The 16617-nt window shown below is 38.6% G+C and overlaps 2 protein-coding genes across 2 annotated transcripts in view; one reads left to right on the forward strand and one right to left on the reverse strand.

Annotated features, from left to right (window-relative positions):
- LOC101862296 (palmitoyltransferase ZDHHC16B) overlaps positions 1-5742 on the reverse strand; it is an 11640-nt gene extending 5898 nt beyond the window's left edge. The window contains exons 1-5 of the mRNA XM_005106067.3: positions 5416-5742; positions 2614-2820; positions 1691-1885; positions 1058-1169; positions 151-284 (exon numbers count right to left, since the gene is read on the reverse strand). Coding sequence (XP_005106124.1) covers positions 151-284; positions 1058-1169; positions 1691-1885; positions 2614-2817 — 645 coding nt within the window. The 5' untranslated portion in view covers positions 2818-2820; positions 5416-5742. The remainder of the gene's footprint in view (positions 1-150; positions 285-1057; positions 1170-1690; positions 1886-2613; positions 2821-5415) is intronic.
- Positions 5743-5826: 84 nt separating this feature from the next.
- LOC101863462 (elongator complex protein 2) overlaps positions 5827-16617 on the forward strand; it is a gene marked incomplete in the record, with an annotated part of 25541 nt that continues 14750 nt past the window's right edge. The window contains 11 exon segments of the mRNA XM_035971805.1: positions 5827-6030; positions 8513-8612; positions 9095-9171; positions 9637-9808; positions 10388-10471; positions 11054-11121; positions 11697-11763; positions 12437-12607; positions 14134-14229; positions 15441-15544; positions 15949-16077. Coding sequence (XP_035827698.1) covers positions 5890-6030; positions 8513-8612; positions 9095-9171; positions 9637-9808; positions 10388-10471; positions 11054-11121; positions 11697-11763; positions 12437-12607; positions 14134-14229; positions 15441-15544; positions 15949-16077 — 1209 coding nt within the window.

Consider the following 16617-nt stretch of genomic DNA (forward strand, 5'->3'; position numbering starts at 1 on the left):
CCCCCTTCCCCCCACACCAAATCTGCTCCTCAAAATATCTCCATCTTAAAATGGAATGAGCCTCCATTGCAAAAGAGTTGAAAAAGCAACAGTGCTAAATGAAATTATATAACTAAAACAGTTCCTGCTCAACACATTAATCCGGCCTACCTTGTTGCCGAAGAAATGTTGCTTGAATACATCATAACCAGCAATGCCAGCATAAACAGTCCCAAACCACATGAAACAGACAAACTGGAAAAAGTAGCGGTGATTGTGAAAGCCAACACAGTTGTTGAGCCATGCTGTGACAAAGTCAAGGGACAACTTTGAATTTTTTTATCCAGAACAAAACAATGTATATGGGTATCTTACAGAACTGCTGCAATCAGTTGTGACTGGGGGTAAAGCTAACAAAAATTCTCAGAACAGCAAAGATTCAGAAACAGATATGAACTCTGATCATTTCACCAAATCAGCATCTTTCTGACAGATCTAATAATAATATAAATTATTCATAATCCCTGAAAACATTGCTCTCGCTTATAAACTTTAGAACAGAAGGTTAACAATTACAGTACATCATCACTTAGACTGATTAAATGACAGGGTAATTTCACCCCGCTCTTCACTTGCTGGTATCATGATTTAAGTCAGGACAGTAAATTTATTTAGTTTAGTTTTAGTAAGAGATTTACGGCACTTGCAACACAATAAGGTCATATAAGTGCCGAAGAATAGAAGACGTGCAACAGGAGAGTAACATACACAAAAAAGAAGGAGGGGAGATAATGACGACAGATGTTTGATAGGAAAGAAGGAGCAAACCACACCAGAGCACCCACCAACCAAGGGAAAACCTTTTATGGACAAAACAATACAGGACTACATACAGTTGACATTATCTGCGACAGCCATCTTAGGTGGCCAGGCCACCTTACACAGTGTCATTGTAATGCAGTGGCTGTTAGAGCAAGTTTGATTGTAATTAACTAAAATAAAGAAGGACAATCTGTACAGACATCAGAAGAGTGATGTCCAAGAAAAACAGACGCGACATTATAATTGGAAAGGATACGACAGTGGTGATCCATCTTTAGTACACAGGCATTGCATACTGTGCAGTGATGCGCTCGAGGAGGCTTTGGGGAGATGCACTTCTTACAAATGGAGACAACTTCTGGAACAGACTTAAGAACAAAGCATTTATAAATATATCTCAAATTCTTCTTCCTCTTTTTCAGGAACCATGTCTAGAAAATAAATCTTTTTTTTTTACACTTCTTTTACTACTCGTTTTTAACTTACCAGATTATTGAAACTCTCTATGTCAGACTTAATTTCATTACATGATTCCTTTTCCTCCAAAAGTTTTAAGATAGCCTCATGTTTATGCAAAGCCTTTCTAGTGGCATGGGTGTACACAGAGCTACACTAATTGACTCTCTCAGACAGCTTCTTAACTTCAAACACGACAAAATATCTAAGGAGAGAGCGAAAATAAAACAAAAAGAAAAATACAGAGGATATGGTCATGTTGGACTTGTTATCATCTTAGAAAGTGTAATTGTACAGAAAACTGCAAGGATAGAACTGGAAACTGGCCTTTGTATATGTGGTAGTCTTATACAGGTGGCCATCTTGACAGGTTTGACCGCACATCAATTTGTTCAGAGCATATATACTTGAAACGTAAACCCTTCTTACTTACTTGTGGGGGGTGCCCAGGTTTGGTGAAGACTGCCATACAGTAATTGAACACAATGTTCATCAAGACCCAATGAGCTACAATCAAGTGGACGAGAGACCAAAATATGTCAGTCTGGTAATATATATGAGGGAGGATGCAAACGTAGAACACCATAACCACCATGGTTGTGAGAAGTACCACCATAGTCACCATGATCTGTGGAAGAAAAGCACAAGTAACAATGTATAAGAGACAAAACGAAATTTCAGTAATTCATTTAAAAAGAAATTGGCTGACTAGAATTACTTGCCGTTTCTTTCTGCTGAAAACAGAAACAGAATAATACTAAAATAAAGTCTGTGTGATTATGACTAAGCCTCAACTAAATGAACATTAATTTTACCAGAACGAGAGAAAAAATATGTCTATAAGGAAATCTGTTTCAAAATAGACTACTCAGGTCTGTGTGCATCATAACAAACTGGTTACAGCCCAGTTGATTCGTAGTAATCTAAGATATCATGAACATTACAATTTATGGCTCAATAAGACATTTGTCTGTAGCCTTTATCACTTCTAAAAGTACAAAGCATGAGGCTACATTCCTGGAGCAGTTCACACGGCCACACAAAATCAAATCCATGATGTGTATTCACTAGCAGTGAAGTGAAGACTTTTTAAAGGCAAAATTCTGACATACTGTTATGACCCATATGCAGGAAGTGTTGAGTCTGGACCAATAAAAAGTCGAAAAGTATATTGGCACACTAGACAAAGAGCACTGGAGGGTAACAAGAAAAATCTGCATGGAGTTACTCAATAATACTAGCCGCTGCACTGAGATCCACAGGAAAGATGTTGTTTTTTACCCAACTTTACCAACAAGTTTCTATTTTGCAAAAAAAAAAAAAAAAAAAATATGCAATACAGCTTTCATGACTTACTGGTCCCATGACCCGAGCTGAGTTGTCTACAAGCCAAAACAATGGTTCCATAGATGTGTCGAGGACAGTATTCCATGTTGTGAACTGGTTGTAACATAATGACATGTAGATAATTCTCCAAGACTCGAGTCTATCTCTTATATTTGCAGTCAAACGTGAAGGACACTCTGATAATCTCCAGTGTACTTTTACCATCCTTGGCATTGTCTGAAATTAAAACAAAAAAGTCGATTAATGCTACAAAATTATTAAGTGTTCACTGAAAATATTACAACAAAGTAAAGATAACGAAGATAGAAAAATACACAGACATTCTTATTGCTATCAAGATTTTTTCTTCAGGAAAGGTCTCAAGTGAGGGCCGTACAAATAGCCACGAGGCGATGGATGGGACACATCTTAAGAAAGTCCAGCGGAAACATCACAAGACAGTCACTTCAGTAGAACCCACAAGGAGCAAGAGGCAGGGGCAGGCCACAGGAAACATGGAGAAGATGCGAGGAAAGGGATATGAGACAGAGGAGCTCACTTGGAACGAGCTTGGAAGGATGGCCCAAGACAGAGATAAATGAAAGGAGCTTGTATGTGGCCTATACCCTGGCAGGGGTGAAAGGCATTGATGATGACACTACGTAAACTAAGAAGATGAAGAAGACTAAGAGTCAAAGGACTATGTCAATTTGGATACGAAAGCAAGTTCAAACAAAGTTCAACGTCGCAGTGCAAATGATTGACCGTTTCGATTGGATCGTTAAACTTTTTAAAGTTTTGTAAGCACAAGAAATTTAAAAAGATTGGACTCAATAGGATGCGGAGCTGCAAATTCTCACCCGGGGTGAGGATAAAATATATTATTATTCACACCCGGGGAGAGAATAAAAAGGATACTATTCTCACCCAGGGTGAAAATAACGACAGCCTTGTATTCTTCCGTTTTTTTCGTTTCCACCCTTTTTATTTCGTTTCGGGCATCACAATATCCCCAAAAAACTCGCCTCCCTCTCTCATTCCACTGAGCGCGCGAGGCGACTAAAATCGCCAAAGGGCGGGCCAGCTCTCGAGCGCGGGAGGCAACTATTGTCGATTTAGGGGAAAACCTAATTATCTTTTGAGCAAAGCGTCACCATGGAAAATTTTACTCTTGAATGGTTCAACCAATCAAAATCAAGAAAAAAATAAGTCTAGGGTCAAGGCACTGCGGGCCTTCGTGGGTTTTATTAGGGATAACAGGTTTATATTTCTTAAAACAAATCCAATTCTAACATTATAGTACAATGATATATACTATAAATTACTAACATTATTTTATTGAACAGCTTTTTAAAACATACTACTCTGGCAAGTGAATTCCTCTCTGAAATTAGAATATACACTTGCCTAGGGTTTTGATGCGTGCACACTCTCAAGATTTTTTTAAATGAAACAATAACATTAACATTTCCCGCGGGAGCTTAAAAAAACGGCCAGCGTTCAGGGGCAGGTCACAAACGGTACTCATTATTTCAAAAATTATTTTCTATCATCCTATTAGCCTGCATGTACATCTAGGCCTACCCTTTCTCAACACCCCGGTAAGAATAAAAATCCATTGCATTTTAAATTCTTCACCCTGGGTGAGAATAGATCTAACGACAGCCTTTCAGAATCACGATCAGATGACGTGGCGGGCTTCCCCCTTGCGAGGTCAAACAAGATGGCGGTTATTATAAATATCGACCAATGGCATGGCGTTTAGTCGTCGTTCTTACAGCTATCGGCTTGTGTTCCCTCCTCTTTGATTACCTGGCATTCTGGCGTATGGCTTGGGACTTTAACGAACGAAACTACAAAATCACCCAAAGTGTTAGTATGAGGAATAATGACATCTAGACTAACATAGATCTAGAATCTAGTCTATGATTAATTACTACTAGATCTAGATCTAATCAAGACAAAGAATCTGGACTTCTGTATTAATTTTTCGGAAGGACTTCCGTAACGAGTGACCACCCCATCAAACACAATAAAGAAGAGGCCTAACCGTAACCCTAACCCTATCCCTAGATCTACCCCTACCCCTAAATTCTGGTCTGTCTTATAGTGGTCGCTCGTTACGGCTACGGAAGTCCTCCCAATTTTTCACTTCATTTCAACAGTGGCCACCTCTATTCTCACCCGGAGTGAGAATAGTGCAGGCGAGTCTTGTGGCTATTCTCACCCGGTGCGCGTTCACCAAATTTTGCGTTCACCCTAAACCACAGAATTCTACACTGTGATTATAACAGAAAAATTGTAGAATTCTGTGCCGTGAACAAACGTTCCATTACAACTGTAGCCTACTAAAAGTGTACAATTTTGTCTGTGGGCAGTGGAGAGAGAGAGAGAAAGAGAGAGAGGAGTAGCGCGAGAATTTCCGGGCAAAACAAAATGGCGACCCGCGTAGGTGGGCTCGATTCGAAAAGTTAAATAGCCGTAGCATCTTTGTAGACAACCAAATTAATTTACTTTTGTGTTTTAACATCATTTTTTAACTTTGTTTTGGTCAATTTGATCGTCCACACCGATAGACAGTATTCAGAAAGAGACAGAGAGAGAGAGAAGAGGGGAGGAGTTGATCTTGCGAGAACTTCCGGGCGGGTGAGAATAGCCACTTTCTTCAACAGTACTGTACAGTCAACAGAAACCAAGCAATTTATAACAGGGTCGCTCGTTACGGAAGTCCTCCCTATAAAGGGAGAATTTAAACTTAAGAGCACGACAGGACTTAAGACGAGAAGTTTGGAGAAGGAAAACCTTTCTTTCAGAGCCTAACAACATACTTACACTGCTCGGTGACAGTGAAGAAGGGGGGGGACTGTCTTTACACTGGCCCTTTTGTAAGCCCTTGTTTTTGTTTGAAAGATCGATCAAGGAAGTTTATTTACTGCTAGACTCTAGATCTGTTTCTTGCGCACGAAAATCACAGAAAGCCCAGTGTGTAACATTTCTGCCAGATCCCTTCCATGATGTTGTTCGAAAAGTATAAAGTATATCTTCTCCTCTTATATCTTTGGCTTTGAAATTCCTGTCCAATTTTAGTCAATGAAAATCATCCAATTGTATACTTAGACTAGAGTACTGGCTTTGCAGGAAAACTCAAGAATCTAGAATAGTTTTGACATTTTATGGTCGCCGCATTGTGTATGTATCATACAACTTGGCATTACAGTCCTAACAATTTTTTAACTGCTTGCGCTCATAGGCACAATATCAACATTCAACAAGATCTGCAGTGCTATCACAGCAGACAGCACCAACATGAAAAAGATGGCGCAAGCAATTGTCAACACATGCTACACGAGTGCAGGTTGCAATAGATGCCCATTTAGTGCAGACTGGGGGAGAAATGGCTTGATATGTTATGCATATTCCAATTCAATAGCTGTATACCAGCCTGAGGTAGTATTTTGTTCTTTTCTCTCAATTAGCCCTTTTATTTAAGACAAAAATAAAATCAATATTATTCCACTCTACTTCTCCTTGTTGACGGTTACTCACGCCTTGACAGTTAATGAACTTGTTGGTCAATCAAGGAAGTGTCTAATCTAGATCTAAAAATTTAGATATCTAGTTCTAGATCTGGGCGATTGTTAAGATTCCCGCGTTTAATTCCGATGTGCGTTTTTCATACCCTCAGGCATATTTCGCTTTGGTCCCTAACCCTAGGTTAGGGTTAGGGCTAGGATTAGGGTTAGGGCCAGGGTTAGGGTTAGGGACCAAAGCGAAATATGCCTGAGGGTTTGAAAAACGCACATCGGAATTAAACGCGGGAATCGTAACAACAATCGCCTAGATCTGTTCTCACCCCGTGAGAGAATAGAAATACGATCAACCTCTCTCACCCCGGGTGAGACTTGCCAGCGTTGGCTATTCTCATCCAGTGTGAAGACCTGTTTTTTTCCTAATAATCCTAATATTTCTGAATACTTTCACTTTCTGTCTTTCTAACGGTGTGGATGATCAAATTGACAATTTAAACATAGAGTCTATGCGCCAGACCGCGGTAGTTAATGAGGTCTTGTGGCTGTGACTCTTGTGCGTGAAGAAAACATGAAGGCGTTTGTGGTCACATGACTGACCCTTTTCTTCTCACTTTGGATACTATTGCAGTGATCTCCCTTCATTTGTGTGCCGGGAGCAGGTCGAATCGCAATGCCTCTCAATTGCCCACAGTGCAGCAAGGTGCCATGTGACTGCTTTATTTTTTTTTATGGTGCGCGGCAATTAGGCCCTCACCACATCATTTTGTCTGCCCAGTGTGCGGCATTCCATGCTATAGTTCTTTGATAATACAGAGAGAAACTTGCATTACTTGAATACTTTACTTGTTTTTCATTGTTTTCAGTCATTCATTTGTTCATGCATTCAGAATGACCACTCATTTTGAAAATAATGAAAACATTTATTGTTAAAAAAACAAAATACAAATATAAGAAATGAGGTAGTAAAAGGTCTCTTTACCCCCCCCCCCCCCCTCCCCCAAAAAATAGGCCTACTGAATTGTAAATAAATTATTAGTTTGCAGTACCTAAAGTATTTGTACTTGAGACGAAACCAGGTGCCTTGATGACAGTGCATGTATTTTAAACCTGAATAATTACTAATAATAAGACCTGTTTTCTAATGTTAATAGGGCCTAAGATAAGAACGTCTAGACTGGCAGGCTAGCCGTACTAAGAACGCTAGACGGCTAGGCTAGCCGTACTTAAGGATGGCTAGACTGTCAGGCTAGTCATACTTAATATTGATGGCTGAATTGTAAATGAAATTTTTAGTTTGCAATGCCTAAAGTATTTGTATTTCAGACAAAACCAAAAGGTGCCTTACTGACGTGCATGTATTTTAAACCAGAATAATTACTAGATCTAGATCTAATGAGACCTGTGTACTCAACAGGTTAGAGTCGATTGGGCCAAACCTAGATCTAAGTACGGCTAGACTCTCAGGCTAGAGTATGGCTTGCCACTTCGTTAGCCTATATGTAGGCCTACCCATTCTCAACACCCAGGTAAAATTCCATTGCATTCTCAGACCAGGTGAGAATAATATCCATTTTATTCTCACCCAGGCTGAGAATAACAATATAATATTATTCTCACCCTGTTGTTATTCTCAACCCGGGTGAGAATAAAATGGATATTATTATTTTCATCGCGGGTGAGATTAACGACAGCGAGAATAAAATGATGTTATAGCACAAAAGTAAACTAATTTCGCGGTGTACTGAGATGCTAAGGCTATTTCACTTTTCAAATCGAGCTGAACTACGCTGGTCGCCTTTTTGTTTTGCCCGGATGTTCTAGATCTAGGCTACTCTCTCTCTCTCTGTCTCTCTGTCTCTCTCTCTCTGTGTCTCTCTGTCTCTCTCTGCCTCTGTCTCTCTCTCTCTCTCTCTCTCACTCTCTCACTCTCTCTCTCTCTCTCTCTCTCAGTCTCTCTCTCCCCCTCTCTCTCTCCCTTTCCCTCTCCCTCTCCCTCTCTCTCTCTCTCTCTCTCTCTCTCTCAAAATTGCACAATGGAACGTTTGTTTACGCCATGGAATTCAATAAAACGTGTAGGCTAAGAATTCTGTGGTTCACACTGGGTATCATGGCACTTGATGAGAAGTGCGGTAAGTGAATTAGGACTTAAGACGTTGTGAACTGGCTGTAGACCTGAGAACTGAGTTTTCATATTATTGTAAAAAGTTGATGATTTTTCTATGTCTTTTAATAACCCAGACGTTCATCCCAGCTGTAGAAAAATGTATATATATTCATGTGTTATGTGGATTGTGAAGTGCATGGAACTTGCTGTTGAGCGGGGATGCGTGTATTATACAAATGCTATATTATTTTTAGAATTAAATACATGATGCCACTTTTCTTTCCTTTGTAAACAGGGTTTTGCAGCAGGTACAACAGGTGGAGGAATTCTGTCCACTCTTTATGGACATTCTGGCAAAGTCAATGCAGTCACCTGGATCGGTAATGCTGGCTGTGGTAAGCTGTGTTTCTTTTTGTTTGTGTTCCCTGCCTTTTATTTCTTTTAGCCCCCATGTTTCATGAAGTGTTCATTTTAGTATACTTAACTGCATCTTACAACTTTCTAGAACAAGATGTAAGAAATAAGGAACAGTATCTGTGATAAATTCAAATTCATGATTATACTTGTATATTCGGCTCATATACAGGTTTTGTAGAGTTGAGAAAACAAAGGACATAAAGAACTAAACAAGTCTTGACAGGTTACTTGAAACCATCCTTATCTGTGTAGAATGGTGCCATATAACCAATTTTTTACAGTCTTTGAAACTTGTTATAATAAATTGCCTTGTTTATAGTTTGACATGTGTACTCTTCATATTTCAAATTTCATGTTTATGTACTCTGATTCTTCTCAATTTCTTTGTTATTTTGTTTTTTGTTTGTCTTTCAAATTGTTTTCCTATGTTAGCACATCCCTGCTTCTGTAAAATCCTCAGATGAAACAGAGCTGGTGTCTGGGTCTGCGGATGGGTCAGCCATAGTGTGGTGTTTCACTAACACTGAGGAGAGACAGGTATAGTATACCAAACCAAGACCATCTTTACAACTTTTTTCAAGACAAAATCTTACCTTGCGTGGATTTTTTTTTCAAAACGATCCTATGCGCATGGTGCATGTAAGTTGGGAGCTTGCAATGGTATTGTAGCATAGAATAATAGAAAGAGGTTTTACCATTAAAACTTTTCACTCCGCTAATATTGGTATCAGACAGATCCGGGTTTATAAATAATTCCACACAATGGCTTTTGATGCATAAAGAGGGAGGTAAATATTCATCTAAATTATTTCTAAATGCCTTTTAACCTCTCTTTTCTACTTAACTTAATTTTCTCCCTTTTCTGTTGAGATTTAACTTCCTTTTCTCTCTATTCTTCTGTATTTGCCCTTTGTTCTGTTCTACTTTAATTTCTCTGTTTTCTAATTTTATATACTTAAGATGAAATTTTTAACAATACCTTTTTACCATATTAATGCCCAGGGTCAATACAAACCAGTGTGCACGTTGAAAGGCCACCAGGGCTCAGTTACATGCGTGACTGCCCTGTACCTTCCCCATCAAGCTACACAGGCAGCTGCTGCTGAGAAAGAAACTCTAATTGTGACGGCATCTATCGACTCAACTGTTCGGGTTTGGAGCAGAACTGGAACAGGTGATGTTATTCTTTTGAACTGGTTATCTGATATGTAATGACTGCTCATGTATTAAATCGATTTGAAATCCTTGATCTATCGAGAGATCAGAAACTCTGTAGTAATATTCAACATAACCAGATTTTGAGCCAGTAGTGTGTAACTGGAAAATTTAAGATCTATTTAACATCCAAGGCTCTTGTTTTGACATATTTTTTAAAGATTGTTTAAAAGACTCCTTTTTCCCATCGTATTAGTTCTATTTGGCCTTTGGGCTTGTCACAGTATGTCTAGTAGTAAAGATGTGTATTACAAGTAACCAGTTGTATTACTATGAAAGTATTTGCTGTGGCTACATCAATATGGATAATATCTTTTCTTAATCATGTCTTATAGTTGCCAAAAAGACTAAAAAGAATCTATCAGTCTCAGCAGAAGTTTCCTTAAGATTGTTGGTTCCTCATGTACCTGCTTAAACTTGAAGTCAGTTTATGATTAGTGTGTATTTTCTTCTGCTTCGATTGTTAGTAGTTATAACATGACTATTTACTTGCTTTGAAATGACAAAAGTTAACAATGTTTTTATCACAATGTTACAGAAGAAGCAAAAGAAATACAAGTAATAGACTTCAAAACAGGGTTTGCCTTGTGTGTGACAGCCTGTATCATCCCTGGACATAATGGTAGGTAGATGGTGTCGGTATGGGGGGCATACAAAAAAAATGTTGTTTCAGAAGAGTTCTTAGTTCTGCATACATATGTTGTGAGGTGTTTATTAGTTGAGCAGGTGGAGGATGCAAATTTCCTGTTTGGGTTTTGTTTGTTTATTTGGTTTTTGTTGCTTTTTGAGGGGGGGGGGGGTTCAAATTATTTCTGCAAATAAATATCAATTGATTTTGGGTACAGCAAATATTGTCTTGCAGTCAGTATGGTGCTACTGTCTTTAATGTCAATTTCTCTGTCAATTCAGTACTTTGATCTCTCTCTCACTCTCACTCTCACTCTCTCTCTCTCTCTCTCTCTCTCTCTCTCTCTCTCTCTCTCTCTCTCTCTCTCTCTCTCTCTCTCTCTCTCTCTCTCTCCCTCTCTCTCCCTCTCTCTCCCTCTCCCTCTCCCTCTCCCCCTCCCCCTCCCCTTCCCCTTCCCCTTCCCCTACCCCCAGCCTACCCTGAGGTCTGGCTGGGAGCAATAACCTGTTTGTTGAGATATGAACGTCTTGTTGACTGAGATAACTATTTTATGTCCTCTGTTCTCCATTGTTGTAGTTCCTCTGCTAGCCTGTGGCTGTGATGACCACAAGATTCACTTGTACGCTAGAGGTCAAGATCAGAAGGTGAGCAAGTACAGAATGTTGTCTCTCAAAGATGTTATTAAAAATTCAAAATGCAAGAGAAAAGTCAATAACCGTATGTCGTTAAGAGTTTGGTCGGCTAATTTCTGGTACACTTTCCAAAACATGGAGTATATTGAGTATTGTGCTTCTTGCATCACAATTGTCCTCGTTTTATGTATGAAGTCAAGTTTGAAGTAACTCGACCTCTACTAGTGACAACCTGTTGCTTTTATAGTTCATTATCTTTTATGTATTCTGAAAAAGATTCAGTTTTCTTTCACCTCTGATTTGTCTCTGTGTGTTTCAAGGTCTTCAGGAAAGAGTAAAAATTAATGATTTTGCTAAAGCATACATTACATTTTTACTTTTTGTATGTCATTAAGCTTATATTGTTTAAAGAGTACAGTCAAACCCCCTGTAACGGTCACCTGTATGTCTAATATGTCCACTTTTCTCCTCAACAATGGGTGGCCGTCGAAGACAGTTTTGACTGTACTTATCTTTATTCATTTAGATCAGAATCATTTCATCTTCTCTTCCTTAAGCTCATGTGTTGTGATGATTGATCTTTTCAGTTTGTGGAAGTGATCGTTCTGCCTGGTCATGAGGACTGGATAAGAGATTTACAATTTGCCATTGATGGTAAATCATTTTTATTTTTATTACTTTGTATTTTACAGTTGTACGCTTTTTATGTCCTCTAATCCTCTCTTGACTTTTCGACTTTGTGAGGTTAATGATCCCACTTTATCCCATAGGACACAAAGTCATTTTGAACTTTTGGCCTCACAACAAAACTTAGAACTGAGGGGGGGGAACAGAGGAGGACAAATAAGACCCCAATCTGCTTAACACATCAAACTTCCGCCCTTCAAAATTATAGTCAGCTGTGCCTCAGCGTTAAGCAGTGATACATTGTTTCTTTACATACATACCATATAAATGTGTATTATGGAAAATCTTTTATTCAACTACTACGATTTTATGCATTTGAATAGATCATGTAGTTTTTGCAGCTTTTTTCATCCAATAATGAAACAAATTTGCAAGTTTGATTAGTTTGCAGGGGCGGTGAACTTTTTAAAAATTATTCCTGTTTCATGCTTTTTTTTTTAGTTTGACAACTTAGCTTGTGTCCTCAACATGGTACAAATGTCTTTTTTAATGCACTCCAGTAAGTTCTTTTTTTTTTTTTTATCCTGCTACCAGACATGTTTCCTTTTTTTTTTTTTTTTACTCTGTCGCTTTGCCTGCATTCTGAATTTGACTCATTATTGTCAAAAGAGTTGTGAGATATAAACTAATCCTCCATCAGATGACGGAGATATTCTGCTGGCTAGCTGTGCACAAGACCAACTTATCAGAGTGTGGCGGTTTACAGTCAGAGACCACAGCAATGATAGGACAGTCCCAAAATCTGTGTCAGAGCTGCCCCTGGATCAAGACATTGCAGTGAAGGAAACTTTGTTCTCCGTGACTACGTCAGGTAACTCTTCATTTTTTTTGTATATCACCGGAAATGTATATTTGTATAGATTCAGTGGAACTTGCTCCAACGGCCGCTTCCCATTCCCCCTTGCGTCTTTTTTTTATTATTTTTTTAAAAAATTATATTGAATCTGTGTAAGATGCCCACCTAAAACGGCCACTTTTGTCCTGCACCGGGGGTTGCTGTCTTAGACAGTTACGACCGTATATACAGTCAAACCTACTATAAGGGCCACCTGTATAAGACAAACACCTGTACAAATGTCCACTACCCACTTGCCCCCTTGCATTTTTTTAATATCATAATGGCACTATGTAAGATGGTCACTTTTTCTCCTTGACAATGGGTGTTCATCTCTGACAATTTGGACTGTATATTGAAACATGTCTTTTCTGCATAGCAAGTAACCATTAAGTTCCTTCTATGTCTTTGAGACCTTTAGAGCTGGGGCTTGTCCTTGTTTTGTCCATGTGAAGTAGCAAAGATTGCACAAAATTCTGATCTGTGGTTCTTTGCCCTGAATTGAGTGTTATTAATCAAGAGAGTTGATTGGTAAAGGAGAAAATGAAGAAAGTTTGGAAGCTTTTTTTGATAGAGAGTGTACGTAAATTAAATAACAGCTGTATTTTTTTTTGCAGCTTAGATTTTCAGAAGTGATATTAATGTATCTTCTTAAAAATTTGTCAGCATTTTGAAAGTGCTCATATCTTGCTGTAGCTTATCATGTTTTTCGTGGGAAGGAGTCTGAAGTTTGCTTTTCTGTCTCTATTCTCAATCACCACACAAATCAGGAGGAAAATATTCCTTAAGAGGATCAGAATATTAATGAATTCAGAAGGATATTCACTGTACTAGTTTACTTTTCACATACATTCATGTTCATTTTATTCCTTAGCTCTTTCTGTAAGTATTCTGATGATATTTTTTTGATTAATTTTTATCTTTGACACCCTCTTGTTTGACTTTTCCTTGGTGTTAAGATTATGACTATCTGCCTCAGAGAAATAAAAACTCTTATTTTCATGAGATATCACTCAACGATGAGAAACTAAATGTTCTTCTTTTTCCCTTAAAAGATAAGATAATACTGTATTGTCCCAGAGGGAAATTTTTCTTGGCTGTATTAAACTTCAATATGAAAAGAAAAGTAAAGCTGACAAAATGTACATATCACATCAGATGCATCATTCAACCACATACAGGAATTTAAGTACAAGCGTTTAGAGTTATATAGATACATACTCGAAACAGCAATACACATTGATGTTTATTCTGACATTAGCCTTATACTAGATGGTAAGAAACTTCTTTTGTATCTTTCTTTCTTTGTCTTTAGAGGTACATATCTGCCGCTGCATGATCTTTCAATTAGTGTGGAAAGGGGGTGTGATGGGTCATTTATAATGCTGTTTGTCTTTTTTACTTGTGATCTTATACATTCCATCAATTCTAATAAAATCATATCCCAAGATCTTGCTGGCTTTCTTAATGGTTGTGTCAAATTTTTCTTTATCTTTATCCAGACCAGTTGGTTGAGTTTGCTGTGTGTTTGGAGTCTGTTCTGTGCGGTCATGAAAACTGGGTCTACAGTATCCGATGGCAGCCTGCACAGTACACTGGTGAGTTACCCTGTGGAATTGGGACTCGTTATCGTGAGCAATAATCGTTTCCACTCTCCTGTAGTCAGCTGAAGAGGATGCTGAAAGCTTTCTTGGTTTTTGACTAACTGACAAATTATTTTCCTCCAAAACGCATTTAAAAAATCTCATGACAATGGCAGAGAGGGAAATAAGTCATAGATTGGTCACGATGATAGAGCATTAGCACTTAATGGTTTTTCTTTAACTCTTTCACTACTGCGAGCCGTATTTCACCGCTCGAGTTACCTCCAGCGCCGGACAGCAAGCCGTGTTTCAAGGCTCTCCACTCTCTGCCTCAAAGTCGCACCTACTTTCGTAATTATCGAATCTGAAAACTAAGGCTGAAAAATGATTGTTTTTAGCAACATGCTGAGATAGGTCATTATTTCCCCTTTATTCCCGTATATAATACATATGACTAATATTGTAGGTCATTATTTCCCCTTTATTCCCGTATATAATACATATGACTAATATTGTAAATTGAACTAAAAAAATCTTTAATTTGTCTGATGGTAGGCAGAGTCAGAAAGTAGGTCACAGATAGGGGCAAAGTCCAGGTGAGGAAAACCCCCTGGTAGTGAAAGAGTTAAATTGTGAGAGAATCACGGGAAAAGGAAAATATTGCAGTGGAATGGCAAGCTCATCCATTATCCCCTTTTGTTCTAAAATCATTTCCATTTCTTTACACTAACTGAAACCTCTTTATAAGTAGTGATGAGGACATAAAGAGTGTTCTTTTTCTTTGATGAGCGTGCAAACATTTAGTAACTGCTGCTTTGAAAATAACCTGAAAACTATTTCTCAAATCTGAGGTCTTGTATGTTTTATTTTTCACTAAAATGAGCTTAATCAGCAGCAGCAGCAGCAGCAGCAGCAGCAGCAGTCTTCCTTACCCTGTCTCGGAGTAAAGTTGACTGAAAAGAGTTCTCCAGCCTGAGCTATAGTCTCAACTTCTGTCCAGCTGTATCCTATCTTCTGTAGGTCTGAATCCAAGTCCCTCCTCCCAAGTAGGCCTGCCTTAAGACCTTGCTTTCTTTCTTTATCCCTACTTCTTCATTTTTCTAAGATCACATTATTCAAATTGTCTGGTTTGCTCTCTTTTTTTCCCCTGCTCCTTTTTTTTTCTAACATCATATTATTCAAATTGTCTTATTGCGTGTCATAATTGCAATCTTGTGTTTTATCAGGGGATGGAAAATGCAGTCAGGCCATGAAGTTACTGTCAGCCTCCATGGACAAGACAATGATCTTGTGGAGTCCAGACAAGGGCAGCGGAGTGTGGGTGGAGCAGGTAAATCTATGATTTTGTACTTTATGAATCATCCACAAATTTTAAAACTGTTATTGCTGTTTGTGAATGAGTGCCTTCTGTTTTGCGAAGCACAAATTAAGATGCTTCCCCTCACCTCCTTAAGGGTCGGAATACTCGAAAGAAATACGAGGCACTCAAAGAATCCAGTGATTTTGTTAGAAAGTCAATGTTTTAGATAAGATCCTGAAAATGTAATAGGTCAATTCAGGGTACAGTGTGTTTAGCAAAATATGAAGAAAACACTTACTACTCACTGCTGTTTGCCTGTGAAGTTGTTGATCCAGTATTGCTCAAGAGTAACTTAGACTCTCTCACAGGTCTATCCTATAAGCAACAACCATCATCACAACCTGCCTCTTTTGTACTGTCTCTGTGACATGCAGGTTCGCGTTGGAGATGTTGGGGGCAACACACTCGGCTTCTTTGGTGGACTGTTCAGCCCATGTGGTCAGTCCATCCTAGCTCATGGCTACCAGGGGGCTTTCAATCAGTGGACATTGAATCAGGTAAGAGTCATTGTGGTGCAAGTTTGAAGTATTTAAATGTGATATTAACTGTCTTTATCTTAACTTTTGCCCCGGTCATCATCATTTTTATTGACCTTGGTACTCGAATGCAAAATCAGGATTTAAAAAGACACCAGCTTGTCCTGGACTTGGCATCAGTGTCTATTACTGTCGGGCAAAAAGTTGAGCGAAAACCTCATATCCAGTTGCTTGTGTTTTTTACTTCTATGTGGGAATATGTGGTGAGGGGACTGGTCAGAACCATTGTCTATAGACAGATATTAAGATATGCTGAAAGGATATCAACCATATGAGAAACATCTTATTTTTTTGGCTAATTGTTTAACTTTTTCCAAGTGCTGAGTTTGCCTCGTAATAGAGTTTTAAAAGACTCCTCCATTTCTGTGTGCTAGGTGATAACATATGACTGAGCTACTTTGATGATAGTGTACTTTGGAATGGTACTGTTGATTTTTTTTTCTTGTCTGATGTGTTCAGATATTTAAGAGTCTTCCTTGACTTGACACTAGTGTGACATGTTGGGGG

Source organism: Aplysia californica, unplaced genomic scaffold (genome assembly GCF_000002075.1).
Source record: "Aplysia californica isolate F4 #8 unplaced genomic scaffold, AplCal3.0 scaffold00510, whole genome shotgun sequence".
NCBI classification, from domain to species: Eukaryota; Metazoa; Mollusca; class Gastropoda; order Aplysiida; family Aplysiidae; genus Aplysia; species Aplysia californica.